The sequence below is a fragment of the Gouania willdenowi genome, chromosome 4 (genome assembly GCF_900634775.1).
Source record: "Gouania willdenowi chromosome 4, fGouWil2.1, whole genome shotgun sequence".
NCBI classification, from domain to species: Eukaryota; Metazoa; Chordata; class Actinopteri; order Blenniiformes; family Gobiesocidae; genus Gouania; species Gouania willdenowi.
Genome location: NC_041047.1, coordinates 7,581,005 through 7,607,972, shown reverse-complemented (window position 1 = coordinate 7,607,972; position 26,968 = coordinate 7,581,005). Strand labels below are relative to the sequence as shown.

Sequence of the window (26,968 nt, the reverse complement as noted above, 5' to 3'; positions counted from 1 at the left end):
TTGAGTTTGACACATGTGATTTAGGTTAATAAAAATGGGAGGGGACATTTTTGATCACCTCTTACTTGGCACAAACTCAGAAGTAAGTCGGAATCCGTCTTAGGTGGAGTTCATGTCGACACCCTTTTAGCGTTTTTAATCCTCTCGCGTCTGTGAGAGACAATGTTGTCATTTATAATTTAGATCTGCTCCAGTCACTCAACACACCCAACATTGATCAGTGGTTACACACTGTGACATATGACTTTTGCTGCTGCCTAGAGTTTGTCTACAATGTTGCAATTTTCCCATCTGTGTCGAATTCTCTTCAAATTCATTTATGTGAAAATGTATGAATTACAAATGTGGTTCAAATGCCTTTTTTTTCCATCTATGTCGGTTTTACAAATTGGACAGAAAATCACTGTTTTAAGTCCATTTTGACACTGGATGTTTTGTTTGAAACTGATAAATAACCTTTACAAACTACTGTATAATATGGACGATGCACTCAAAGGGACCCATGAGCCACTAAGGGGCCCATTATAGGCCTCATCCATGAAAAATGACATTTACCTGGATTCATTGATATAAAATACACATTAATTACATATGAATGTATTCATTTGCAAAAGCAGATTGCTAAATTTTTATGAATTTTCAGAAAACGACTAATAATCCAGTTCTGCTGTAATGAATCAAATCAAAGTTTAGTGGGTTTTCAGTGGTGATATACCCTTTTTTTATCAAAGCCACTCAACTGTACTAGATGATGAAAAAACTGCTTTTACAAAAGAACATATATAAATACAAAAAATGAAGCATTTTAACATAAACTGACGTTGTTTTCCTTTAAGCCTCGTTTTTTTAATCACTCAACATCTGTAACGTGGCACGTTACAGCTGATTTAAATGTAAACCTGCTGTCATCCTTAAGCCCCGCCCCTCTTGCTTCCACTTGGTGTCACATGTGTCCTCTCAGCTTCTCTCTACACCACCTCCTCATCCTACCTTCAACTCCTTCACATTACGTAAACAACATGACATCCACAGAGAAAGAATGTGCGTCTGTATCTGTGTTCTCCATTAACCCCCCCCCCCCAATAGTTAACCACAGTGGTTTGGCCTGCGGTTTGATGCGGTGCTGCCTTGACTCTGACTCACACAGTCGGATTGTTTCAGTAGCTGTACTGTGTCTGGCTTTATAAACGTATTCTCAACTTTCACTGCTTTGCTCTCTCTCTGTAGATCATGCAGCAAATGAGTGACCATCGCTACGACAAACTGACCGTACCCGATGACTACGCCGCCAACTGCATCTACATGAACCTGCCCAACAAAGGCCACGTGCTTCTACACTGCACCGCGGAACAATACCCTGAGAGTGCCAAGGTGACGCTGCTACACTGACAAAATTCTACATACTGCAGCTTTAAGACAGACAGAACAGGGACACAGAGACAAACATGGAGACATACCTTTTAAAATTTGGCCAAGGACAACAGATGAGAACTAGCCTTTTTTGGCTAACTCTGGCCCAATGTGCATTGTCTCTATTAAATATTCAATAAATTAGAATACACAGAGGTACGAAGACAGACAGGGATACATAGATGTTACTACATGAATATTGCATGAATATTTTTAACATTTATTATTTTTGCACTATGCAAATTATGGTTCTTTAATGTCTTTTTGTGTACATTGTCTAATGTCACACTTACTTTGGCAATGCAAAGATGTTTGTCATGCCAATAAAGCTTTTTTGAATAGAATTGAAAATTGAGAGACAGAGTGGATCACTGTAATGATCACACTCCCGCACACCTATGCACACTTACACCTGTGGTCAGATGCTTGAGAAACTCACCATTGACACCTTAACCAGCTGAGCTAACGTGAAAGAGAGAGAAATACCTGGATACAGGATGTCACAGACACTTTCCCCCTTTCTTCTTCTCCTTTTTGTGATAACAATTACCACAAATTCTTCTGGTTTATTTTTTTCCACACCCCCCAGTGGAGGCACTCTGACACAATCACGTTTATTCACAACTGATGAGCTCAGACCTGAAAGGAATGGCTAAAAACTGGGCTGCTTTTAAAAAGTTTTGCATTTAAAGAGTACTCATGATTACAAACCTCAGAGAAAAATAAGTTTCTCAGGGGGGAAAAAAAGTCCTAATAGGTTGTTTTACTCTCACCACTGGAGCTAACCAACCGCAGCCAGGGCGGAGTCGTCTTCACAAAAGAACCTGCTGTTTGATGTGAAGTGACCTTTTAGTGGTCATGGCTGAGGCCAAAGCCATGGAGCCAGTGATACTAAAGGCTCAGAGGCAAAGAAAACAACTTTACCTACTTCTTTTTTATGAGAGGGCAAGCACTAGTATATTTTTTAAATTATGTTCCCTATTAAAGTTGAGAATTAAATGGCGATTTGGTCGACTTTAGACCTGAAAAGGGTTCAAAACATACCAAAAAATAACTTTAGGCTATGGTTTTCATCAACATGTGCAACAGGGTTTCTGATCCAAGCTAAAGCGGTTTAGTCAATTTAATTCCAGAAAGTTAATTTTGTCTTTTTTCATTTATTCCGACAACTTTTTTTCAGTAAAATTTGATCTCTTGACATGTTTCGAATGCCAATTATCAGTCTTCCTCAGAGGCATCTAGTGCCTTTAGATGCCTCTGAACTCATAAGGACACATGAAAGCGATCAGTAGATGCTTTGATGCTTTCCTTATGAAAGAACTTGTAAGGATACATCAAAGCAATCACTAGATGCCTCCGAAGAAGACTGGCAGTTGGCAGTCGAAACATGTCAGGAGATCAAATTTTCTGAAAAAAAGTTGCCTGAATAAATGAAACCTTAACGGTTTCGTCTAAATTTGCTTTTGAGAGGAATCTAACACTGTGTACCAGACAAATCTTTTCCTGTATATAATGAACTCTGCAAGGTCTCTCCAGTCCAAAAACGTGTGTGTGTGTGTTAGTCTTTGTGATTGTGTTGAACTGGTAAGATTGTGACCTGCTTTGGCTCAGTGTAAGACCTGCAAACAAACCTGAGTAACCGTTGCATGTTCTGAGATTCGTCAGCACAATTAGGGAGACACGCTTCTGCTTTCAAACTTTAAACACTGTCCGTCCAGACGTCCGGCCTATTTCCGGCGTGCCTGTGATGTTACATAAGACAGAACAAAAGGAGGGGGTCGTGAGAGAGGTTCAGGGGAAGGCGGGGCCAGGGGGGTGGCACCTTTTGAATGGGTAGCGGTGGCGACGGCGCCTGAGAGCTCTGTTTAGAGATAATGAAAGTTTGTAGACCAAGGATTCAGTGGAACATAACTGCACCTATTGTGTGAAGCACTGTCGTCCATACCAGGCTCATAAATCTGAAATTCAGTAATGAGCACTTGGCCTGGTGTCAAGTTTGTTGTGAGATTTCTATTGGAAACAGGAAGTACACTCATGTTGTTTAGCTTTTGTTAAAGGTGGATATTAAGTTTCCTTAAGTTATTACTCAAAACTGTTGCCTAAACTTTAGGACTTCATTAGTTGGTTGATGGTTTGTTTGATTGTTAGACATTGTTGTGTTGGATTAGTGGATGATCCATGGGTAGATTTGTCACTTGATAAGTTTTAAAGTAAAGAAATTATGCAACAAACAATGAAATAGAAGATAAAGGTAGATTTATGACCTGTGCTGCTGCGACCAAGGGAGTGAGGACATTTGCTGGCCACCAAAGATTTTTGGCCGAAAATAACCCAAAAGTGATTTTTTTGTTTTGTTATGTTTCTGTGTCACGTAGACACTGTAGTTATGTATAGCCTTTGTCAACACGGACCACACGGCGGCCTAACACATGTACGCCCATCAGCAGCATTAAACTGGTTTCAGAGTCTGTCAGCGCACATTTCACAGAGATCCTCCTAACTTCTCTATTGTACTTGGTCAGCGTTATAAAGATCATTACTTGTATGGGATTAAACGAACAAGAAATACTCCACGCTGCTATCAAAGTACACAGAGCATGTGCTAAATGAATATTTTCATATCTTTAATTGATTTATACTTCGAAGCATTAACATTAATTCATTTAATTGCAATGTTTTAATTTTCGTGAGGTCAACATTCAGAGCCAGAAATGCAATGGGACTAATTATTTGTATAATATTTTCTTGGTGTTTTGGTTTTTGATTTCGGCCAAGAATTTTTATTTCGGTGCATCCCCCTAGTTAATATTTTAGTGTATTTTTGGAAAATTTTGGGGCTTGGCCAAAGTCTTACTGTCTGACCAAACCTAACATCCATTTCCAGGTTAACTTCTTACTTACCGTCGTCAATCTGATAGTTAGTTGGTTGGTCCAGTCATTTTTAACCACCGTGCTGTGGGAAATAATAATCTGCATCTTCCCTTTACAGATTAATATCAAGGCCCTCAATGTTTGAGTAGTAGTGGTTAAATACTCCCTGTCAGTAGGAGGCAGTACGTAGCACAATAAGATATTTATGCTGTCATTTGTTTAATAACAATAAGTTGATAGAACATTGAGTTCATCAACTGTTTTGTTGATTTCTGTTTTTTTCCTCAATCCAGTTCTGGTCCCTTTGGTCCTGTTAGTTTGGTTGAGTAATGTCATTGGTTGATTGACCTACAGTATCTGCTCAGTCCTTATAGTGAGAAGTAGAGTAAATAAGTGTTTATTCTGTGTCCCAGTGTCACAGAACAAGGTTGGACGTGTCGGCGGAAAAAACTAGTTTTTCTTCTGGAAAACATCCACGGGATGAGCGAGGAATCCACAGGGGTCATGAGGGAATGTTGTAATAGTTCTCACTCCCTTTTTTAAAAAAAAAAATAAGTGTTTTGCTGAGACCAGGAAACATTGACATGTTGTTATTTTTGCTTCACAGTTTATGCTGCACCGCAGGGCTTCATGTGTCAGGGAAAATTACAAGTTTATAAGTTAAGTAAGCAAAGCAAAAGTGTTGCGTAAGTTCCTGCTTCTGTTTCAGTCCCACATGTCGGCTTTCGTTACGGTGTATTCTCAGGCCTTGAGGTGATACTCGTTAGGATGACTCGCTGTGTTTGGCTAATTCTCCTGCCCGACACAGACACAGACCCCAACTTCCTTTGAGCTTTTTTACTCAACACTGTAATTAACTGTTCAGGTGAAACTGAAGCTATTGTGTAATGACCACATGACTCAGCAGGACGGAGCTTTTTGGTCCCAACTACGCTTTCCTCTTTGTGTTATCTACAGGTTTTTGAGAAGCTACAGGACTACATGCTGATTCCCATGTCCAATCTGGAGAAGGTGAAGGTGGACGGAGCCCTCACCTGCTGCTCCGTGCTCATCAACAAGAGGGCAAACATCTGAGCGCGCTCACAAGGAGCGAGCGTTCCATCACTGTGGATCCTTAGGTTTTACAAAACTATTCCAGCACCCAAATGACAATTGGAAAAAAGTTTAATGTAGCAGAAAGAAAAGGGTTTGCTGTTAAAGTTTGCAGTGTTAGAATATCTCAAAGGTTTAAAAAGTGTATTTTACTGCTGTTCGCTTCGTTTCCTGATCATACGTAAAATAATGAATTCTAATTGTCAGATCACCCAATGGTCGTGTGTTGACAAAGTTGTAGCCAGTGTCGACTGTTTACACCCTCAGAACTTAAGTGAATGAAGTGCATTGGAGGTTGAAAGGAGAGAGCAGGTGTGTACACTGTGAAGCCTTGAAACTGGACTTGATTATAGAAAAGTAGTTGTTAGTCTGTGAAGTCTTTCAAGAACTGTATATTGGAGGAAAAAACTCCCATTCTATTCAGTGTCATAATCCATTTTGTTTAATGATGCTGCATGTGACTGTTTGTGCTCTAGATTGTCATTTGTGTTTTCTGTAACTTGAAAAAATTAAGTTAAATTTGTCAGTTAGTCCTACTGTAATTGAGGTAGAATTAATAGTTTGACTCCTCCCACCTACAGTACACTATTCAGCTGATGCTTGACATCTTGGAGCCTTTACCTTCAGCTTTTTACCTTTTTTTTCTCTCAGAGAAACGCCTCACAACCTGGTACTGTATAGGCTGAGTTTTGTTTGGTGAACCACAATCTGTTCTTTAACCATTGAACTGTGTTTGCCTGTGATTGGTTCGGTGCTAAAACAAACATTACTATGCCTTGTTCACAGTTTCACTGAAAGTCTTAATGTTCTTTGTTTGGATTCTGAAATATAGTTCTTGAAATGTTGAAGATTAAACAATTAAATATGATTTGATTGTTTGTAGTTTATGCTTCATATTAAAATAATGGTAACATTTTACTTTAGGTTTTATACAACATTACGTTGTCATTATGACATGACAACTGTCATTAGCATGAATAAGGTGTCATGAAGGCTGTCATTAAGTGTTGTTCGTTACCCTAACCCTTCGTTACCCTAATCTCAACCCTACCTAACCCCACTAGATCCCTCCACCTAACCCAGAAAATGCCAACATAGCTCTATGTCGGTGTCATCATTTAGGGAAAGGTGTCATAATTTTTGCAAACAACACTTAAAGTGTTATAATAATGTGTGTGCTTCTGTAGTTTAATCGTTTAAAGCTGCAGGAGAGTATATCTTATGTTATTATTATTATTGTATCAGACATAGTGAAGGCCTTGTGGATCAATAAATCAAAGATCATTTGCTGTTCTGAATATGGAACTGGGGAAAAACAAGGTCCCATTCAACTCGCAAAATGGAACCTTCAGACGTTGAAAGTAATGAAATAAAACATGTGGTGATATGCATTTGTTCAAGTTGGTTGAAACACGCTAATAACTAAGAAAGAAGATCATTTGCTCAAAGATTTAAAAGGTTAAAATTGGCGCTCAAAAGTTTCTTTGGATTTCCCCCTTAAACGTTCTTATCTTTAGTACCTGAACCAGCTGCTAGAGAAACAAACACTTGACTAGTGATGCACGATATTATCGGCATGTTATCTGATACCGGCAATTCCTCAGATATATCGACTTTGTTCTTCAATCAATTCATAGACATTATATACGTAGATACCTCGTGTGTGTGTGGAGCAGACTGCAGGACTGCTTTGAAATCAATGGAGGTACGAGCCAATCAACATTCTCCAAGTGTCACTGAATGTACCCATTTCCAAATGGTTTAAATAGTTTTTTTTCTCATAACTATGACACAGAATGCTTGGATATTGTGAATATGTCGCTCCTACCACTCAAATACAGTCATTAAATGGCTAAATAGAGGGTGGTAACAAATGTCTAATTATTGGTATCAACATCTGTTATTGTAAAGAATCAGATATCGACCAAAAATCCAATACCATGCATCAGTAGTAAAGACCACGAGTTGGGTATCCACATTGACTTGTGAATATATGGTATCAGTGTCATTATTATGTGTTGGAATGAGGTTTTTTTTTAATCTCACCTTTGCTCTGAATATACAGCGCCTTCATAAAACATCCCAGACTTTCTGCGTGAATCGTTCCCAGTGTCGCCGCTGCTGTTGATGGTTAGAGCATGCTGTAAAATTAGCCTTTTACACCAGTTTACAAACTGCTGAAACATGAGCGTTTTTCCTCCTGCAGGACAAGCATGGAGTTGCTTTGATTGCTTTGGAAAATTAGTGAAATCAACCATAGTAAAGCTCTCCCAGTGCACATATTCAGTACACGTACTCAACTTAGGTTTACTAGTGCATGAGTACACTTAGACTTACTACTAGTAACCCTTGTATACTAATGAAGGGGCGGGAAAATACAAAATTCAGGCTTGCCATTGGCAATATTTCAACCAATCAGGTAGCTGGATTTGTTATAATCCCTTCTACCTCATTTGCATGAAGTCTACGAGTACTACTCGTGAATATTTTGGCTTTAGTAGTACTAATAGATGAAACTAGTCTACTAGTACTACAGTGAGATTTTGAGGATACGAGGAAAGTAAAGCTTTGTTTCACTATTAAAGGTATTTGGGGCACTGGTGCACAGGTAGACCTTTCGAGAAGGGTTGGGCATTGTTTGAATTTGAACGATTCTGATTCCTCGTTCGGATTCCAATTCCTAACGATTCCAGATTCCAATTCTTTTAAGAGGCATGGTCAAAAAAAGTTGACATGTTTAAATTGTGCTAGTTAACCAGAGGTATTTCTGGTTGAAATAGTCTGAACCTAAATGCGGGAACGCAAACACTTCAGGTGGATACTTCTTCGTTGGTGTTCAGCAGGCAGGGCATCGAAAGTTAGTCCTGGGTCCAACTGATGCTCGATGCCCAACTCTACTTAGGAGTGAAGAAACCTCGTCTACTAGTTGACAATTTTGTAATAATAGTAGCACTAATAGACTTAAAAAATGTTACGAGCTAAGCTTTGGTTTACGACTAAAGCTAATAGTTAATAGTTAAGCTTTACTAGTGCTTTATGCATGTTTCCATACACCCAACAAAATTGTGGTTGGAGGTCTCGGCTTCCAGCAAAAAGAAAGAAAAGTGGCAGAAATTATAAAATGGATGATAATATTAGAATTTTATTAAATGTGTGTGCAACTGGCTTTCCATAGATGAGGGCATTTTTGTTTAGAGCCTTATTGATTTGCTGTAGTGGCCTTGTAGTGTGTATCTGTGTCATTCCAGTTTTTTGTTCTTTAAATGTGATATTTTTACATATTAGAATGTTAAATGTTAAAATATCCTAACCCACGTTGTTTCTCCCAGCGATTGTTGGTGAAAGTTGAGGAAATGACATCAGGAGGTGATTCAGCCTCCCTCTACGGATGTTAGCGTATGGGTAAGTTGGCGGTGATGGAACATGGAAAGAATTCCTGTTGGGAGGAGAGAATCCTGTAAACACTGACTCTTTAAAAACAGACTTTTTCTCTCTTCCTCTCCATTCTCCACCTTTCACTTTCTCCAGCCCTGGCTGTGTCATTGCCTCATGAATGAGTGAATTTATTGTTTGTATCAGTCATTGGGGCCCACCCTGTGGATGCTATAAACATGTGACATCAGTGTGTTTCACAGAGCGGGGCTGGATGATGCTTTAACCTCCTCAATCTGTGCTTAAGAAACAAACGCGTAACACACGTCTGCAGCTGAGGACTCTTATTTGAACCCATGACGATTTCCTCTCTGCTTTGGATTTATGGAAACTAATAAAGTGAATTTGTTTTAATTCCAGCAAGTTCATTTTGTCTTCTTTTTTGTGCCATTTATTCAGACAAACTCATTTCAGGAAATTTACTTTGAAATGTACTCATTGCTTTGATGTGTCTTTGAATTTTGACGCTTTACTTAAGAAAGATACATCAAAGCAATCAGTAGATGCCTCTGAGGAAGACTGATAGATGACAGTTTTAAAGACGTCAGAAGCAAATTTACAACTAAATTTCCTGAAAAATATTTGAATAGCATGAATTTGATTTGATTGATCAGTTGTTGTTATCTTGTGTAATAAATCAACATACAGCACTGATTTGTGTTTGGGGGGTTTTAGTTTTTTTTGTATTTTATTCTGTAATTTTAAAAACATTTCTAATAAAGACAGTATTCATCCATTTTCAGACCCTTTGGTCCTATTTTTCAGGGTCGCGGTGGTCTGCCGGTGCCTATCTCTAGCTCACACTGGGCTAGGTGGGGGTACAGCCTGCACATGGTGCCAGTCCATCACAGGGACGGTATCCATTAAATGATCATCTAACACACAGGTGTCAAACTCAAGGCCCGGGGGGCCAAATCTGGCCCACAAAGCATTCCAATTTGGTCCGCGGGGTAATTTTACTCAGAGGAAAAATTGCGTAAACATTGTTTCTGAAATATCGAACTCATTTGATCTCATATAAACCCATTTTGATATCAATTGGACTAAATCTGAGCATTTTTACAAAGGAAATACATTTTTTTTTTAAAATCACAGTTGTGCTTACGTTGACATTAATCATTGTAAATGACTATTTAAACTTAATAAATGATCTGTTCAAAAACAAACCAGTGATACACAAATGACTGAAACATTACTTTAAAGTGTTTTAATTCATAACTCCTGTTTTCCCAGTTACATTCTCTTTCAAATTAGCAAACTTTGATGCTGTGAAGGGCTGAGAAATGGACCAAAGGCTTTAATTTTGTCACGTGCATTAGCCGTTAGCTTACCAAACGCATAGCTCAGTTCCAAATATCTGGAACTGCAAGCATTACACCTCAAGAAATGAATATACAATGGTTTAATCAGTCTGAACTTTACTAATGGGCTTAGAAATGTCTGACAGTCGTTGACAGAATAAATGTTTGTGGTGTTGCTTCAATAGTGTGAACAAATCCAGCCTTTAATGCTTTTTAATCTCCCGCCTGTTGGTCTCTGCTGCCACCTAGTGGTAGAGAAAAGTATCGCGCTCCTAAAACACCTGTGTGAGTTATTTCAAAGTAAATTATTCTGTTCATATTTAGTGCTTTATTTACAACAGAATAATTTACATATCGGTACTCGATACAAAATTGTAAAAACAATTAGAACAAAAAAAAAAACAAACCACTCCTCCACACATCGCTTTCCTTTATTTTAATTCCTGGATAGTAAAAAAAAGCCAAAAGTTCATCACCAAAATATGTCGAATGCTGCCTGATTATTATTATTATTATTAGATTTAGCTAATATAGCCCTAATATAACTGCATTAATACACATAAAAACATTGAACAATAAAATTACAACAAAAGATTCTGTCACAAATGCAACATGTGAGTAAACTGACACAATGCGCTTATATTTAAAAAAAAAAAGCTTCTTCAGTCTTTTCAGTAAAGCTGTGAATATATATGGCAGTCTGCGACCAAATTTAAACTTCAGTTGTGTCAATGTGAAACCTGCTAATACTCAACGGATCTACACCATGTCAAAATGTTTCGCTGCTCAGTGACGATGTTGCTACGTGATTTGTGAAATGCTAACACTTTTATTTTTAATGTAATATTAGGTTTTATGCTTTTTACACTGCTATATATCTGTTAATTTTAAACTCAGAGACACAATTTTAGCACTAAAATGTCATCCACTTTCTAATCTGTAGAGGATATAAAACCTTATTTTATATACATTTTTTAATGGACCCTGTTTGTCATGCTCCATGCAAATATTAACTGATTTACACCAGTCAAAGATCAAAAATGTCTTTTGACAATGATAATATCTAATTTGTAAAATGCGAACACTCTTACTTTTAATGTTATTTAAGATTTTATGCAAATTAGGCTGCTTTTGCAAACCTGTGAGTGCTTGATTAGGTCTGTTAGAGTGTAACAGCTGCTGCTCATAAACTTTGAGGAAAACCTGCTGTTAAAGTTTTAATCCTGCAGCTACATTCCCAATTTGTCTATTAAAATTTTGCTAAAATCTTTCCTAAAATTATATTTTTCGTGGGAATGCGTAGCATTCACCTCTACTTTGCTTCCACAAGTAGGACTTTAACCCAGAGACTTCTATAAACAGCTTTAGCCCCATTTGATCAGAGACTGCTTCTACCTTCCTTCGAGCAATATTTTAATTGTTGCTCTATTCTTTGCATCAGTGCATATTATTTTACATTAATCTATGTATCTTACATGGCCTTTAGCTGTGTAGCAGTTTCCTGGTCCTCTCTCTGCTCTGGCCTTGGATGTAAATGTGTTGACACACTCAGCGAGAGGTAGGTAGGACTGGTTCAGAAAATCTGTGTTGAGACAACGTGACACGTTCTCTGAGCCATCGGTGGAGGAGCAGTGAAGATCATCTCCTGAAGAATCCTCTCCCTCTCTGTGAAGCTGCTCGTAGATGTAACTGTTTCTGACATTCTCCTTACTCAGGGATACATAATCGGGGGCGACTGTGACCCCAGTGCTACAGGAGGAACGTTCTTCTGCCGAGAGGAGCTCAGAAATCTCCACTGATGGTTTTCCCAAACCTGGACATTCATCTCTGGTCATCACCTCCACCACAGAAGACATGGTTTCCTCCAGACATTGCTTTGCAGTCACTGGAGGATCCTGAAGATGAGTAGAAAACATTGTGATATGGATTTTACAAAATGTAATATTTCATAATAAATCATCACTGTACAGGTTTCAACTGTAATAATCACAATATAATGTTGTAATTTAGAATTTACTGTTAAATATATGCAGACATTAAATTACTAGCAGAACATTACTTTAAAGAACAGACTGTATTTTATTACTGTGAAAGTAATGCAACTCGTTGCCTGTAATTTACTGTAAATTTACAGTAAAATTTTCTGTTTTTTTAGCCATATGAAAAAAAAACTTTATGTATATATATCTATGTATAAATATATTAAAGTAATAACTATACGCGATTAATTAATTTAAGTATGTTTTGTTTTGGTGATTTTGCAATGAAAAAAGATTTGGGGTGGAGGAAGTCTGAGAATAATCATAATATATATATACAGTATATACATATATATATATATATGCTATATACAATTAAAGGGTATTTAGGGTATCCAGTGCTGCCCCCCAGCAATTTGGCGGCCTGGGCAAGATGTAAAAAAAAAAAAAAACAAATTAAAATGGTTGAAATAATACACAGAAAATAATTAAACAATATACATGTGTAATAAACACTAAATATTATTCAAATGATTAAACAAAATATATAAAAAATAGCATAAAAAGCTGTAAACTAGGGACAAAAATTTATTATAGATAGAAAATAAATGAGGAACTGCACAACATAAGATATATGATATGACATATGATAGTCTTAACACAACAAATCAGGATAATTACTATTATAATTATTATTATTTTTTTAAACAGAGACCTCTAGTGGTGCATTTTGGGATCGCATCAAAATTCTCACTCAGTTGGTACAATCCAACCATGGGGTTTTTTGCTTTATTTATTCATAGGCTTTGTTATTATTATCTAATAATAAATGTAAACCTTTTTGTTGCTTCAATCATTGCTGAGCAATGTCATATGTTATATTAGTAACGTATGTGTTTTTAAACCAAGCGCTTGTATGATTTACCCATGTCTGTTGGCTGATTTCCATCAGGAAATTCTGCAGGACTTTGTCAAGGTTTGGAACTGGAGGCCAAAAATACAGCTTGAGCTTCCTGAAGTGGAACAAACAGGAGAAAACACATAAAAGCACGTTTTCAACACTTGATTTGAATTTTAGAAATATGATATTAACCGACCCTTGGGGTCAATTGGACCCCATTTGATTTTCATCATTCAAAAAAATAATAGTTAACTTAATTTTTTTTTGCTTCATTTTTCATGACTTTTACTAATTTGATGGGTACAGTTGATTAGGCATCAAAACATAAATCAATATGGTTCATTCTGTAATTAAATTTCACCCCAAATTAGAAAAGATTTGGATGAAAGATTTTCAAGATATTCTAAGGCTGCGTCCATATTAATCTGAATGAATAAATAAATAATGAGAATAGGCTGCACAAAAAGTTGACTTTACTGTGTTTGTTTTACAACATCCACATGACATTCATAGTTCGAATATGGGTTTTAGATTATTTAAAGTTGTTCAAGGCATATTATTGCATTGGTAATTTACATGATCTGCGTTTCTTTTCTGTCGTTGTGTTTCCGTGAACACGCGGAAGAGCGGGTCCCTTTAAATGTTGTCGCCACAAGGAATTGTGGGTCAGCATTATCTGCGCTGCGTCCGAATAGTCCCTCCTATCTTCTTTCCTATCCACTTTTCCATAACCCCGTGGATGACATCACAGGGTTAAGGAAAGGTGTTAGGAAAAGGTGATCGCGTTTGTTTTGACAATCATAGAGAAGGGTCGAGCAGCAGCCACCGCAGCCGCCGCAGCAGCTACAAACCACGCTTCGAACATACCATCCCCCCCTACAAAATACGGCCTATTGATCCACCTGAGCCAATACCTGCACGTGAACCTTTCCACTAACATCAACCGCTACTGCCTCCACTTCATGGCTAAATTTGAGCTTACATTGAAAAATTGCTTGCGTGCTCGTGGTTTGTAGGGGGCGTTGCTTGTACTGCTGCAGTTGGATGTACTTGCAATCAGACGCACTTCTATATTTGACGTAATAATCCGGTGGCGGCAAAAGTTAGTGACGTCTGCCGTGCTGAAAAAATTACAAATTTGGTAATTTACTTGATCTCAGTGCCTTGTCGGTCATTGTGAGTTTCCGTAAGAGCTTGGTTGTGCGTGTCCCTTTAAATGTTGTCGGAAAGAAACAGAGATTGAGGGACTATTTAAACGCAGCCAGTATCAAGGGGTTATTTATGTATGTATTCAACAAATAAAGTGCCTAAACTTGGTCAACAATATTCTGAAAATCATTTTCTCCATGCAAATATCCCTGGGGTCAGATTGACCCAAAGTGTAAAATGTGTTAGTAATGTTTGAGGATAATAGGAGAATGAGTTTAAAAATGTAACCTGAGATATGAAGAAAAGAAGCAGAGGAGGACGCTGGCCATGGTCAGCATTAACACAGGGATACAAAGCACCAGCCACAGGCCTAAACAATCACAGAGGATGCATTGTGTTCAATGAACCATTGTTCACAGGGTACACTCATCAGAACAAACCTGAAGCTTACCCACTTCAGTCGGGGAGTCCCCAGTAAGGACGTCTGACCAGTCGCTCCAGTGGCCAGAGTAAATGGAACCAGTGGGTTTTGCTCTGACCTTTACACTGTACTGGGATCCTGATGGAACTTCAACACACGTTTCAGTCTCAGGGCCCGTGATCCTCTGGGGAGGGGAACACACCATTCATTCAATCTATCATTTATAATATAACTATCATAAGGAATAAAGTACGATAAACTAACTACACCACATAGGAAACTGTAATTTGGTATAGTAATACAGCTCCACCTACTCTCAGAATACATAAAAATATCTGCTATACATCTTATCTGGTGGACATGTCAACTCCTCACATTTGGGACAAAGTTTGTCAGTGTTTGGGTCTGGAACATGTTTGGTTCTTCACTAAACAACTTTAGCCTCAGCTCCCTGTAATTTAATCAGCTTTGAGTTGTGTACATATAGACTGTTCACATCATTAATGATTAGTCAGCATATATGCATTGGTTCTTGGGTGAAAGTGGTCCATATATGGTATGTTTTAATTTATAGTGTAAAGTTTACTCTTTCTTGGGATATGAAACATTTTTTCTTTATGCAACGTCTTTTATTTTGGATCCCGACTTTGGGGTTATTTCACCACTCGCCGATATTGAAAATCCTTAACATGAAGTCATTGTAGCTTGCCTCTATGTCTTATAATCATTTATTGTTTATTAGTTTTTTGCTGGTGTATTTTTTGAGATATTGGAAACTGAAAATGGAAGAAAAATAAGGATGCATGAAAATCAACACTTTTTCTTGCCATGTTTTTGCTCCTTTTCAATGCATTTTTGCTACATTACTCCTGTTTCTGCCACTTCTCCATCAAATTTCACTGCCTTTTTTTGCACCATTATTGTTACTTTTAGCCTGTTTTAATCATATTTTATGCTTAACTTAACCACATTCATTCATTTTTCATGCCTATTAGTTGGCAGTTCAAACTAATTGTTCCTACTTTTTTCTGCCACTTTAAAGCCAACATTGACACTTTACACCCTTTTTTTTTTTTTTTTTTTTTTTTTAAAACCATTTTTTCTGTCAGTTTTTGCCCACTCTAATTTGCAGCTTTTAACCAATTTCTGTAGTTTTTAAAATCCCATTTCACCACCTTTTCCACCATTTTTGGTCACTTTTAACCCAGTTTATTTCTGATTAAAATGGATTTACATCTTTAAGACGACTATATACTATGGCACAAATGATAATAAACTTCCTGGATAACAGTGGATATTATTCAGATAAATAAATAAATAACAATGGACCATCATTTTGCTGATTTTATGGATGGGACCCAAAAAGTTATTGTTTATTATTTGTTATTATTATTAAAGAACAATTAGTAAAAACAAAAACAAAAACAAAAATTGAGACCAAAGTGCTTGGGATTAAAATGAGTTAAAATGATATGAACTGACCCCATAGTTAAAGATAAGGACTAGAGGAGAATATATGAAACAAGGCGACTTAAACACAGTGGTCTGATAAAGAGGACATTAAAATAAATAATGCATGTGATTGAAATGAGTGGAAATGAAGTTATTGACTTACTTTCCATCCTTCACCTCTGGTGGTCTGATGGTCCACCTCGTACTGCAGATGAGGCAGCAGAGATGGAAGAGGAGCTTCCCACTCCAGACACAGCTTGTTTTTCTCCATCACTCCTCTCACATGACCTGGTGCAGATGTTTTAACTAGAAAGAGACAACAGGTCCCACATTTATTTAAGCTATGAAGCATTTACTGCACGTGGTAAATTAGATCAAAATAGTCCTGTAATCTTGTTGCTTTTCTCGTCTTACTTGAGTGATTGAGAGTGAATTCTTTGATATAGAAGAGTCTGGTGATGGGACCTGAAATACTGATCAGCTTTCCTCTGACTTTTCTGCTTTCGTCTCCATGGAAACAACACAGGTCAGTGAAGTTTCCTTCAAAAAGACACTGGTTCCACTCCGTCCAGCTCCCAACTTCACTACGAATGTTCAAAAATAAATCCCAACAAAATTAAAAGGTTTGTCTGCATTTTAAAATGTACAGAGATCCTATGATGATCAATGTTTGCATTGAGTTCAGGCTAAATCAGGGGTTCTCAACCTTGGGGTCGCGAGACACTGGGAGGGGGTCGCCAGATGCCTTCAAGAAATGATGAATATTTTTTGAACAATTTGAGCCAATTTCTGCTTATTTTTACCCTTTTTCTGCAACTACACCAAACTTGCCATATTTGAACTTACTTTCATAAAAAAAAAAATTGCCTTATTTTTGCTCCTTTTTAATAGAATTTTGCTGCATTACTGCATTTCTGCCACTTCCTCAAATTTCAATGCCTTTTCTGCACATTTTTTCCTGAAGACATTTTCAGCACTTATAAACCTTTTCCACTACTTTTCCACCTAATGTTGCATATGTTGACCCATTATTGTGAGTTTTAACCTCTTTTCACCACATTTTATGTTTATTATTGCCAAGTTAACCACATTCGCTATATCTAATACCCATTATTTGCCAGTTTAAACTCATTTTCCCTACATTTTAAAATTCCATTACCCACAATTTGCAACTTTTAACCAATTTCTGTGGTTTTTAAAATCTCATTTGAGATGGTCTATCATTAGGAAAATTATGATTGATCAAATATGTCTTTGAGTACTGATGCTAGGTATCTTTATTTTTGCAACCTGGGACTCATCCTGTAGGAAAGCTTGTAGTGAATCTCTGCTCCGTATCTGCTCCCGTTCCAGAAGCAGCAGATGTGATGCAGGTCAGAGGTGAAGCATTTGAGTGAGACGTCATCTGAGAGCACAATGTAAAGTCATGAATCTGTTGCTGTTTATATGAGATCATCATCTGAGGCCATTTGCACCTGCGCTTTGAGGAGCCACGGCTTGTACGGAGCGAGACCAGCTGCTCCAGTGTCCAACATCTGAAGAACTTTTCACACAAACCTGGACTTCAACCTCCTCGCCTGGAACCAGAGAGCCCAGTACGTGGCCCTTTGCCTGAAACATCAAAGTATACTCCATGACTTTGATGCATCAGCTCCTGAATACTGGAACATATAAGGTGATCTTATAGGGTGTACACATAACACACAAAAACTTAAGATAATCTTACATTTAGATTAGTGTGACTCAGTATAATCTGGGTTACACGCGTATACAATTATATATACTGTATAGTTCTGTATTTATGACCTTTTTTCAAAACTAGCAGGAATCCATTTTTTAAACAAAAAGAGAATGCATTAAAAAACATTAGCAAATTTGTAACCATCTGATCCAAAGGTCACATGATCAACATTTGTGTCAGCGTTTAGAATGATGACACATTTCAGTGTTAATATCTGTAAAAACAATGGGTTTGTGAGTTTTTGTTGTAGTTTTGTATATTTTTCTCCTCTTTTATGTGTTTTTTTAGACATTTTGTGTACTTCAGTTTCTGAGGTCATTTTGTGTTTTATTTTTGTAAATTCTTCAGTTGATTTGAATTGTTGTCATTTTGTGTATTTTGTTTGTTATTTTTGTGTTTACTTGTCACTTTGTGGATTTGGTATTAAATTTGTTTGTTTGTGTTGGAGTCATTTTGTGTGTTTGTGCGATTACTTTGTGGGCCTCACAAAAACAGATCGAGGGCCACAGCTGGTCCCCGGGTCACCAGTTGCCCATGTCTGCTTTGGTGTGTGTTCCATATTCGATACATATTTTCTCAGTGATTGTTGCTTCTTCTTCTTTTTTTTTTTTTTTTTCATACCTTTATTTTCTCTCCTAACGTCCTGGACGAGTATCGAATCCTGTGCACTGTGTTTTTTCTCCTCATGTATTTGCTGAGTTTTATGGACCATGAGACGTCCAGCTGTCCCACTTCTCCTGTTGGCTGTACGGATACATTGAAGGGTGCGTCTAAAAGAACTGAACACACAAAGACAAAGTCACACCACAGCAGGAAATAGGCCTGATGGAGGTTTGCACAATGTGCTTCTCATGTTAAGGCTGTGTGTGATAAAACAAAACTGAACGTCTATAGATGTACCCGGGGTATACTCGGAGTGATCAGATAACACTTTTTCACTTTCGATATGTAACCAATAGTGCATCTTTGGGTATTTGTCGATATTGATATCGATCTGATACAATATCATCAGAAATCGTCCATATTTTTTGCTTTTAATACTTATTTTGTAGTGTTAAATGTTAGAAAAGGGTAGATCAAATGATATTACTCAAAACATAGATATATGAGAAAAACTGACCGATTTATTATTAAACAATTTTTAACGTAAACATAAGATTATTCTACCATTGAATAAAATAAATTAAAAAACCCCGAAAAATAACATCAAAAGATCAAATAAAACTTTTTTTTTTAAAGTGTAAAATAAGCACTAGTTTAATTTTGAAATAAGCATATTCTACAATTTACATTCTACAATGTATCAAAGTGCTTATATTGGAGATTTTAGAGGCAGGCCAATATAATCTGATACTCATTTTTAATTTGATTTATTTTCCATTTAATTACTTTTTTTTTTTTTTTGGACCGTTATCTTTTTCATTTTTTGTTTATTTATTTTATTGATATTATGGAGAATCAAAATAGTCCACAGATTCAACAATCTCACAAATATTTCATCTGATATCAAATATCAGCATCAAACTGTATCTGAAAAGCATTAGTTTAAAGCTAATTAGTTTTGCACAGACCACAGCTTTATATCATTAATTATATAAAACCTTATAAAGTTATTTACCAGAGATATGAAATACTTGCCCCTGGCAAAGAAACTGTACAGTTAATGTGTTCATGTGTGAAAACAAGCTCCTGCAAAGTCATAGAGTGATATATAGTTAAGATTGTGTCCTTGAAGTGTGTTTTAGATTAGATTTTATATTACATTATACTTTATTTTATCCTACAGTGGGTAAATTAACATGTTTCAGCAGCCAAAGAGCAAGCACGAAGGCTTAATATAAATACAGGAGGGAAAATTAAGGAAATAAATAGAATTATTAACAGATATGAGTCAAGAAAAACAGCACAGAAAAACAAATATAAATACAGAAAAATAAATAAATATAAATAAGAGGTATTGAACATTCACCATTGTCCTCCACACTGACTTTGCGGGTGTAGGTGGTGCTGTTGGTTCTGCGTTCCACCACTTCAAGGAGCAGATCCACAAACAGCAGCACATGAGAGTCTGGAAACACACAGACATGGAGGAAGGTTCCCTCTTCTGTTTCCTGTGCTGACATTTCACACCTCTCAGTGGGTTGACTGTGACGCAAAGGACACAACGCAAATCAACAAATCCATAAACGTGCATTGAGAATTTAAAAAATGTGTCAAATGAATATTAGAATAAAGAGTTGGGTAAATTAACAAAATATTTATAAAAAAAAGTACAGTAAAAACTCAAAAATCCCACTCCTAGAACTCAAAAAGAGATGAAGACTGATTCTCCACTGCTCTGTTAAAGCAGGGGTTCTCAACATAGGGGTTGCAAGACCCTGGAAGGGGGTCACCAGATGCCTTCAAGGAACTAGATTTTTTTTTTTTTTAACAATTTCTACCCATTTTGGTTATTTTTGATCATTTATCCGCAACGACACCAAACTTGCCATATTTTAACTTATTTTCATAATTTTTTCTTACCATATTTTTGCTATTTTAATGCATTTTTGCTACATTATTCCCATTTCTTCCACTTCTTTATCAAATTCAATGCCTTTTCTGCACATTTTGTCCACTTTCAAAACATTTTCAGCACTTATAAACCATTCCCACAATTTTTTCCACCTAATGTTGCATATGTTGACCCATTATTGTCACTTTTAACCTCTTTTCACCATATTTCATGCTTTTTTTTTTTTGCCAATTTAACCACATTCACGGGTTGTCAGGCCCAATATTTGCCAGTTTAAATTAATTGTTTCGACTTTTTTCTGCCAATATTGACACTTTGAACAATTTTTATAAATAAATATGGTTATCACACATTCATAGAACAATGGATCATCATTTTGATGACTTTATGGATGGACCCCAAAAAGCTCTCCCCTTTAATCCTCCTTTAATTATTATTAACTAAATTTATTTTTGACAAAGTGAAAGCAAAGAATACAATTGTTTAAGATTGTGGGTTGTTTTAATTTGAAAAAGAATAATAATTAAAAAATAAAATTAAAAATTTATTACTAGACATTTCAGGCGACCAAGTTTAAATTCAAAATAAAAGCACAAAAGGTTTCTTTGGGGTGTTTTTTTGTCTGAGACCCAATGAAAACGGCCAAATTGTGGGTCCTGAATCACAAATTGACAGCTAACAGCTAAGCTAATGCACACAAAAATAAACACAACCATGGTTGAATGGTAATTTTTTGCAAAAGCGAGTTATATTAATGTTGATCAAAAGAAGCATTTTGAATACAAACTTTTTTTAAGTCTTACTGAAAATTATCGAAAGATGACAAAAAGAAAATATAAATAAATCAAATATACAAAGTAAATATATGGTTGACTTTTAGGGATTGATGCCTTTATTTGTTAAAAGATTTAGTTCCTATAGCTGTGGTCGTTTTTTCTGCACGTTATTTACAGTTAAGTCTTTTAAAGCCCACCTTTGAAATGTGTAGAGTAAATCATACGTGTTGTTGTCTGCTGTTTCAAAGAAGCAGGTGAAATCTTCTTCTGTGCGAGTGAAACATCTGGGGTTCGGCTCGTGCTTTAAAAGCAAAACATCTGTTCCAGAAACAACAAAAAACCGGCGAGTGATGAATTCTGGATTGTTTACAAATTCCTTTTATAGATATTTTTTTTTTTTGGGGTTCAATATTTTCAAAATCAACAAAGAATCCTCAAAATATAAATAAATAATAAATTGGTTTAAGTCTAGAATATTCATAAAAAATTAAGTTAAAAATGTCACCAAATCTGCGGCTCAATGCATTTATTCTGTAGTAAAATTGTCTTGCATGCAAGCAGCATGTTGTGAGTATATACTAGGCTGAGCCCTACCTTCTTTTGACAGATGACTCACATCATTGCAGTGAACCTGCATCCACAGGCTCATCAGGAGTATTTCCAAAGTCATGGTGAATCAGGTTAGTATGGAACGTGCCCAGCTGACAGCGTCGTGCATGTGTCACTTTGTCTCACATGCATCAGAGTGAACGTGAGAGGGTTGGACCATGTGTGACATAAAAATCATGCTTTAACAAGGAAGTCAGTGAGTTGTGTGCAGTCAAATGAGGCCAGTGTGGCAGTTTAGAGCCCCCCCCACCCCCCATACTTTTAATCATTCTTAAATTTGAGAGGTTTTCACCAAGAGATCATCATTCTTATTCTCTTAGATATTTTTTATTTAACCACAAATTGCTTAAAAAAATATGAGAACAAATTTTTTAGAATACTGAAGTATTTTTTGTGCATAGTCTTTCCAGGTATTTTCGCTTGTTATTAAATAGGACATATTATACCCATTTTTCACCTTTTAAAACAGTTCCCTGTGGTCTAAATGACATATCTGTGCTGGGGTTTGGTCAAATCATAACATAAGTCAAGCAAAAGAGGAGGTTTAAGACCTGGTATAAAACAGCTCTTTTCCCCCCTCCCCCAGCCCCTCTCTTCCACGGGGTTTCCCGAAACGAGTTATAAGGTTGTAGAAACAGTCGTGGTTGGCACACACTAACAAGTATTTCCTAACTACGGAGGGTGCATTGCCATTAAAATTTAAATCCAGCCACTTCCTTCTTGTGTTTTCAGCAGCTGGAGTTTGAAGCAGAGCCCAATTTAACTTGTGATGTCACAAACTCAGAAAATTTGAAACGGAGCATTTTTCTCTACGTTGTAAGGCTTACACAGACCACAAACAAAGGACTGAATGGATTTATTTCACATTTTGTGTGCCCGTGGACACTCAAGTTACCTCATATGTGTTGAATAATACTGCAAAAGTGGATTTTTCATAATATGTCCTTTATTATCCCTGGCCACAAAGTGAACAGGGGATATAGGTTTGGGTTCTGTCTGAGTTAAAGGGGACAGCTTTTCTCAGAAACAGTTTAAGATAGGATAACCACATTCGGTGTGTGGCTTCGGGGTATCAATACCTTGATGGAGTTTGAAAATGAGAAGCACGCAATTGCTTTTTCCAGAGCTATTGCCCTTGTTCCATTTTTTTTTTTTTTGCCGGGGGATGTTGATGACTGTTTTTTTGTTAGTATTATTTCCAACAATATTTTCAAGCAAATGTGTATTTTTTTTAGCTTTATTTTCTCTTTGTACATATCAACCGGCTGATTTTCACCCACCTACAATAAACGGCATCAATAGAATAATAAATATAGCATGATTACCTTAAAAGTCAAAGCTAAATTCTGAAATATATCAATGAATGGATACAGCATAAGTGATTGTGATTAGTTGTTGACAATTTTATAAAAAATCCCCAATTTTGATTGATTAAAATTGTATTAATAAAATAAAATTCAAATGCATTTAAAAATATGTAATTTTTTTTTCTACAACATTTTTGATATCTTTTTCCAATCTTTGAACCATTGCTCTGTTGGTTTCATTTATTCAGAAAACTGTTTTTCAGGAAATTTACTCTCTTTGATGTTTCCTTGATTTCTGCGTAATAATTCCAGCAAGTTCGTTTTGTCTCCTTTTTGATTAATCAACCAGCAGACGCATCTGAAGAAGACTGGCAGTTGACAGTCGAAACATGTCAGGAGATCAAAGAAGTAGATTTTCTGATAAACTGTCTGAATAAAACCTTGACATATCCATGTAGGTTCGCTCAAGTTTCTTTGATTTTGTCAGCAAGCTAAGAATTCTTTTGATCTATTATTTAAACCACCAGAGAAAAAGGATTTATATTAACACACAGTAATGGTACTTTTGCTCCTTTGTGTGTTGGAGACATCAGGAAACTGGCCTCCTTAAAGTTGTCCTTCCCTTCGGTTGGTTTGTGCAGGAAACCAGTGACAGATCGAAGCTGTGCAGCAGAAAGATTAGTGGGGGATGCTTGGTCTGACGTTTCCTCCTTACAGCTACAATGAAGTCAGTGAGTACACAAACATCAGCACTCACTAATGTCCCACAGTAACTGGTTACCTGAGGTGAAAGTAATGGATTACAAGTACTCACGCTACTGTAATGAAATTGCTTTTATGGGTACTTTTTTGAGTATATTTATAAATCAGTAATTTTACTTGTACTTAAAGGCACACTGTGTAACTTTTGGCCACTAGGGGCGCTAGACCTGTAACTTTTAAGTCAAGCACCCCTAGTGGCCACAAGCACTGCAGCACTGTCGCAAAAATCAACAAACTGTCAGTCGGGCTAGCCTCCCTTGTCTTTTGATTGTGTATGCAGACAGTAGTTGACCTGTAACCTCTGGATATGGATTGGCTCTAAGAGTTTGGTCGGTCAGGCTGAGGTGCGGCGGCCCGGTGATTGTCCCTCCTCGCTGCGTTGGTGTTGCTCCCCCCCACTCCCTGGCCTTGCTGCCGTCGTCGGCCACCTTCGTCAGGGGTCGACGCGGCCTGGGGTTGGGGCGGATGGGGGCCGGGCGCCCTGGCGCCGAGCAGAAGGCGAGTCGGCGGAGGGGGCCGGGTCTGAGCGGAGGGGGTCAGGTTTCGGCGGCTTCTTTTTAGCCTCCTCAGAAGCAGTTTTAAACTTTTATCTTGCTTCGGCCATAACCAGGAGTTGAACAGTAGCAAAAGCCTTTAGCCCAATGAGTATATCAGAGCCTGTGGTCACGTGACTGCTGTAAAGTGATTCTTTCTCCAGGTCACATAACCTAGCCAAAGACGATCCGTCTCTCCAAACTTACATAGTCGGTATTTCAAGTGGGAAGCCCCGCTCGGAGCATTGATACTGTCAAGCACTGTATATTGGCCGGAAAAATCATTTCAAATAACTCATCTGGGTCAACTCTTTAGGTCAAAAAGTACATGGTGTGGCTTTATGTACGTTTTAAAAGAAGTAAAGAAATTTGTTACATTTCTACACCCAACCATTACTGAGTAAATTATATATTTTTTTGTTTTAAAATGATCAACAAACAATGTGAAACTACAAAAAAATGAAATAACCAGACAACGATCAAATGCATCACATCATAGTCGACCAATCAGCTTAAACGTAATGCACGCCGCCGAAGCAGCTTTTAGAGTTCATATTAATTTTTTTCTTTTTAATTAAAACCATTGGTGTTATTGGATTTTTTCTTTAATTTACATTTTGACCAACCTTTGATTTTATACAGATGCCTTTGTGGAAAATAAATGAAGTTCCAATTGTGTGTCTCTATTCTTAGTTACACGAGGTGTTTACTGTATGCAAGGGAACAGTGGCAAGATTTATTATTAAACATTATTGAGCTACTTTTTACTTGTTCTTGAGTATTTTATGTGTGACTTACATGTATTTGTGTACAATTTCAATTACGCAACAGTACTTCTACTTAAGGACAATATATCAGTACTCTTTACACCTCTACTAGTTATGAAGAAATACTGGTGGTTGTATTGAATCCATTTGCTACATAATTCCTTTATTCATGAAACCAGTAAATGCACACATACTGCACGTTCTCACAAACAGTAGTGAATGTAAGCTGGTGACCAAGGATACCTGTCTCTGTATTATTTGCATTCTTCAGTTATTTGTACATGCTATACACCTCATGAACAGAGGCAGAGCTAGAGGGCAACATGTCTGGAAGCTGATTAGAAACATCGGTAGGGCCTCCGATTTTACGTGATCGTGGAAAACACACGGAAAAAACAGAATTTGTGTTCTGAAAAAGCGAAAGCAATCTGACCCGTTTTTTCCTAGCTTTTTTATTTTGGGACAATATCTCGCATTTATGCATTTTTTTTTTTTTTTAATCAGAAAATGAGTAATTGAATGTTTGGAAAATGTGAAAAACAGACAAATATGTGCAATTCTTTCCGGCTCAAAATCTTGCACTATGTGTTAAAGTTCAGGTAGTAAACATGTTATCCTGTGATTAAAAATGCATGCAGAGCTTCATCTTTTTAATGTGTTGTGATTCAGTGATTATGACGGCATACAAATCTGAAAAGGCCCTGGTACAAAGACAGGTTTTGCTGATGGTGTATTAACTGAACTGGTGATCATTTTCCTGACACTTCATGGCAAAAGTGTTGCACCGCACGGAAGCGCACAATGTAAGGGTGATTTGACGGTTTGGCCGTAAATAAAAGTTTCACAAATGTTTTGGTATCATATTATTCATTTACATGGTATTTTTCCCATTAAACAGGTGGCTGAGGGGCTTGTAGTGTGGCTAACGTAGCTCTAGTGGCGTAATCTCATGATATTTCAGCGCAACCATCCCATTTTTGTAAATCATCGGAAGCATGTAAATGTAAACATAATAACGGTAGTTGACTATTAACCTTATTTAGCATGATTAAATGGAAAGGAAACAAGAAAGTTTAACGGTAATGAGTACATTTTAAACTAAATTTGGGACATTTTGAAACGGAAAATCGGAGGCCCTACATCAGACCTCCCTATTCTGAGTGATTGACAGGCCAGTGAGATACAGAAAGATAAAGCCTCTAGTTCTGCCACTATCTTCAATATCCAGTTTTATGACATACATTTTTTTTTAAAAATTAAAGATTTTAATACATCTGTCTCTAAAAATGAGGCAAAAATACATACAGCAGTAAGTAGAGTCACATGGCAGTGAAAAGCAAAAAGAGTTAATACACACAAAATGAGGCTGATTTTAAGCGCTTCATTAAGATAGTTCAATATCATAATTGACTCTCAACCACTTGTCCTCACGTCTTGACCTTCTGTCTTCATCAGAAGACTTGGGCTGTGTTTGAAATCGCATAGTAACGTAATGTACACTACTCACTCAATGGGTACATACTGTCTACTATATACTATTAGTATGGTTAGGATAATTAGGATGATGTCCGTTCCCTCTGAAGTATACTTCCAAGTTTCCCATGATGCATTTAAAACCTACAATGTTAAAAACCTATCAACATGTGGTCATTTGATACATAAAACTCACGGAAACACATTTCATGCCGACATTTAGGAGATTTTCAGAGACCCTCCATTGTGCTACTGATAAAACTTCTGGTTAACTTCAAAACAAAAGCCCTATTTATAAAAGAGTTAAAAACTAATGGAAGACAAGAAGAGATGCTTTTATTTTAAAAATTGGATGTTTGTTTTTTAGCATGAAGCCGGTCCCAGGACGATTTCACGTTCCTCTCACAATGCATCATGGGGTGGTTAAGTATGAGTAGTGTGCCCACTTCAAAAATGTCCAGATTTAGTATACATACA

At 36.9% G+C, this 26,968-nt stretch overlaps 2 protein-coding genes across 4 annotated transcripts in view; one reads left to right on the top strand and one right to left on the bottom strand.

Moving 5' to 3' along the window:
* ddah1 (dimethylarginine dimethylaminohydrolase 1) overlaps nucleotides 1-6,241 on the top strand; it is a 93,382-nt gene extending 87,141 nt beyond the window's left edge. For both annotated transcript variants that reach the window (XM_028443839.1, XM_028443840.1), the window contains exons 6-7: nucleotides 1,228-1,371; nucleotides 5,239-6,241. In XM_028443839.1, coding sequence (XP_028299640.1) covers nucleotides 1,228-1,371; nucleotides 5,239-5,355 — 261 coding nt within the window. In that variant the 3' untranslated portion in view covers nucleotides 5,356-6,241. The remainder of the gene's footprint in view (nucleotides 1-1,227; nucleotides 1,372-5,238) is intronic.
* Nucleotides 6,242-10,812: 4,571 nt separating this feature from the next.
* mpl (MPL proto-oncogene, thrombopoietin receptor) lies at nucleotides 10,813-21,775 on the bottom strand. Of its 2 annotated transcripts, none has more exons than XM_028443833.1 (12): nucleotides 21,657-21,775; nucleotides 21,238-21,358; nucleotides 19,719-19,894; nucleotides 18,371-18,528; nucleotides 17,484-17,619; nucleotides 17,299-17,413; nucleotides 16,423-16,592; nucleotides 16,172-16,314; nucleotides 14,587-14,740; nucleotides 14,424-14,505; nucleotides 13,011-13,098; nucleotides 10,813-12,001 (listed from the first exon to the last, which is right to left on the bottom strand). In XM_028443833.1, exons 3-12 carry the CDS (start codon nucleotides 19,870-19,872, stop codon nucleotides 11,564-11,566), a joined length of 1,638 nt encoding a protein of 545 aa, XP_028299634.1. In that variant the 5' UTR covers nucleotides 19,873-19,894; nucleotides 21,238-21,358; nucleotides 21,657-21,775; the 3' UTR covers nucleotides 10,813-11,563. The 2 variants fall into 2 exon arrangements, with proteins under 2 accessions (XP_028299634.1, XP_028299633.1); XM_028443832.1 differs by having other exon boundaries at nucleotides 21,635-21,771.
* Between the last annotated feature and the right edge of the window lie 5,193 nt (nucleotides 21,776-26,968).

Bases quoted from the DNA above. Each gene is read 5' to 3' on its own strand.
- mpl (XM_028443832.1), bottom strand. From the start codon at position 21,710: ATGACTTTGGAAATACTCCTGATGAGCCTGTGGATGCAGGTTCACTGC. The intron at 18,529-19,718 runs GTGAATGTTCAA...TTGTGTGTTCAG, and splicing joins AGTCAGTGTGGAGGACAATG to TTCTTTTAGACGCACCCTTC. The intron at 16,315-16,422 runs GTAAGACGAGAA...GTCTCTTTCTAG, and splicing joins ATTCACTCTCAATCACTCAA to TTAAAACATCTGCACCAGGT.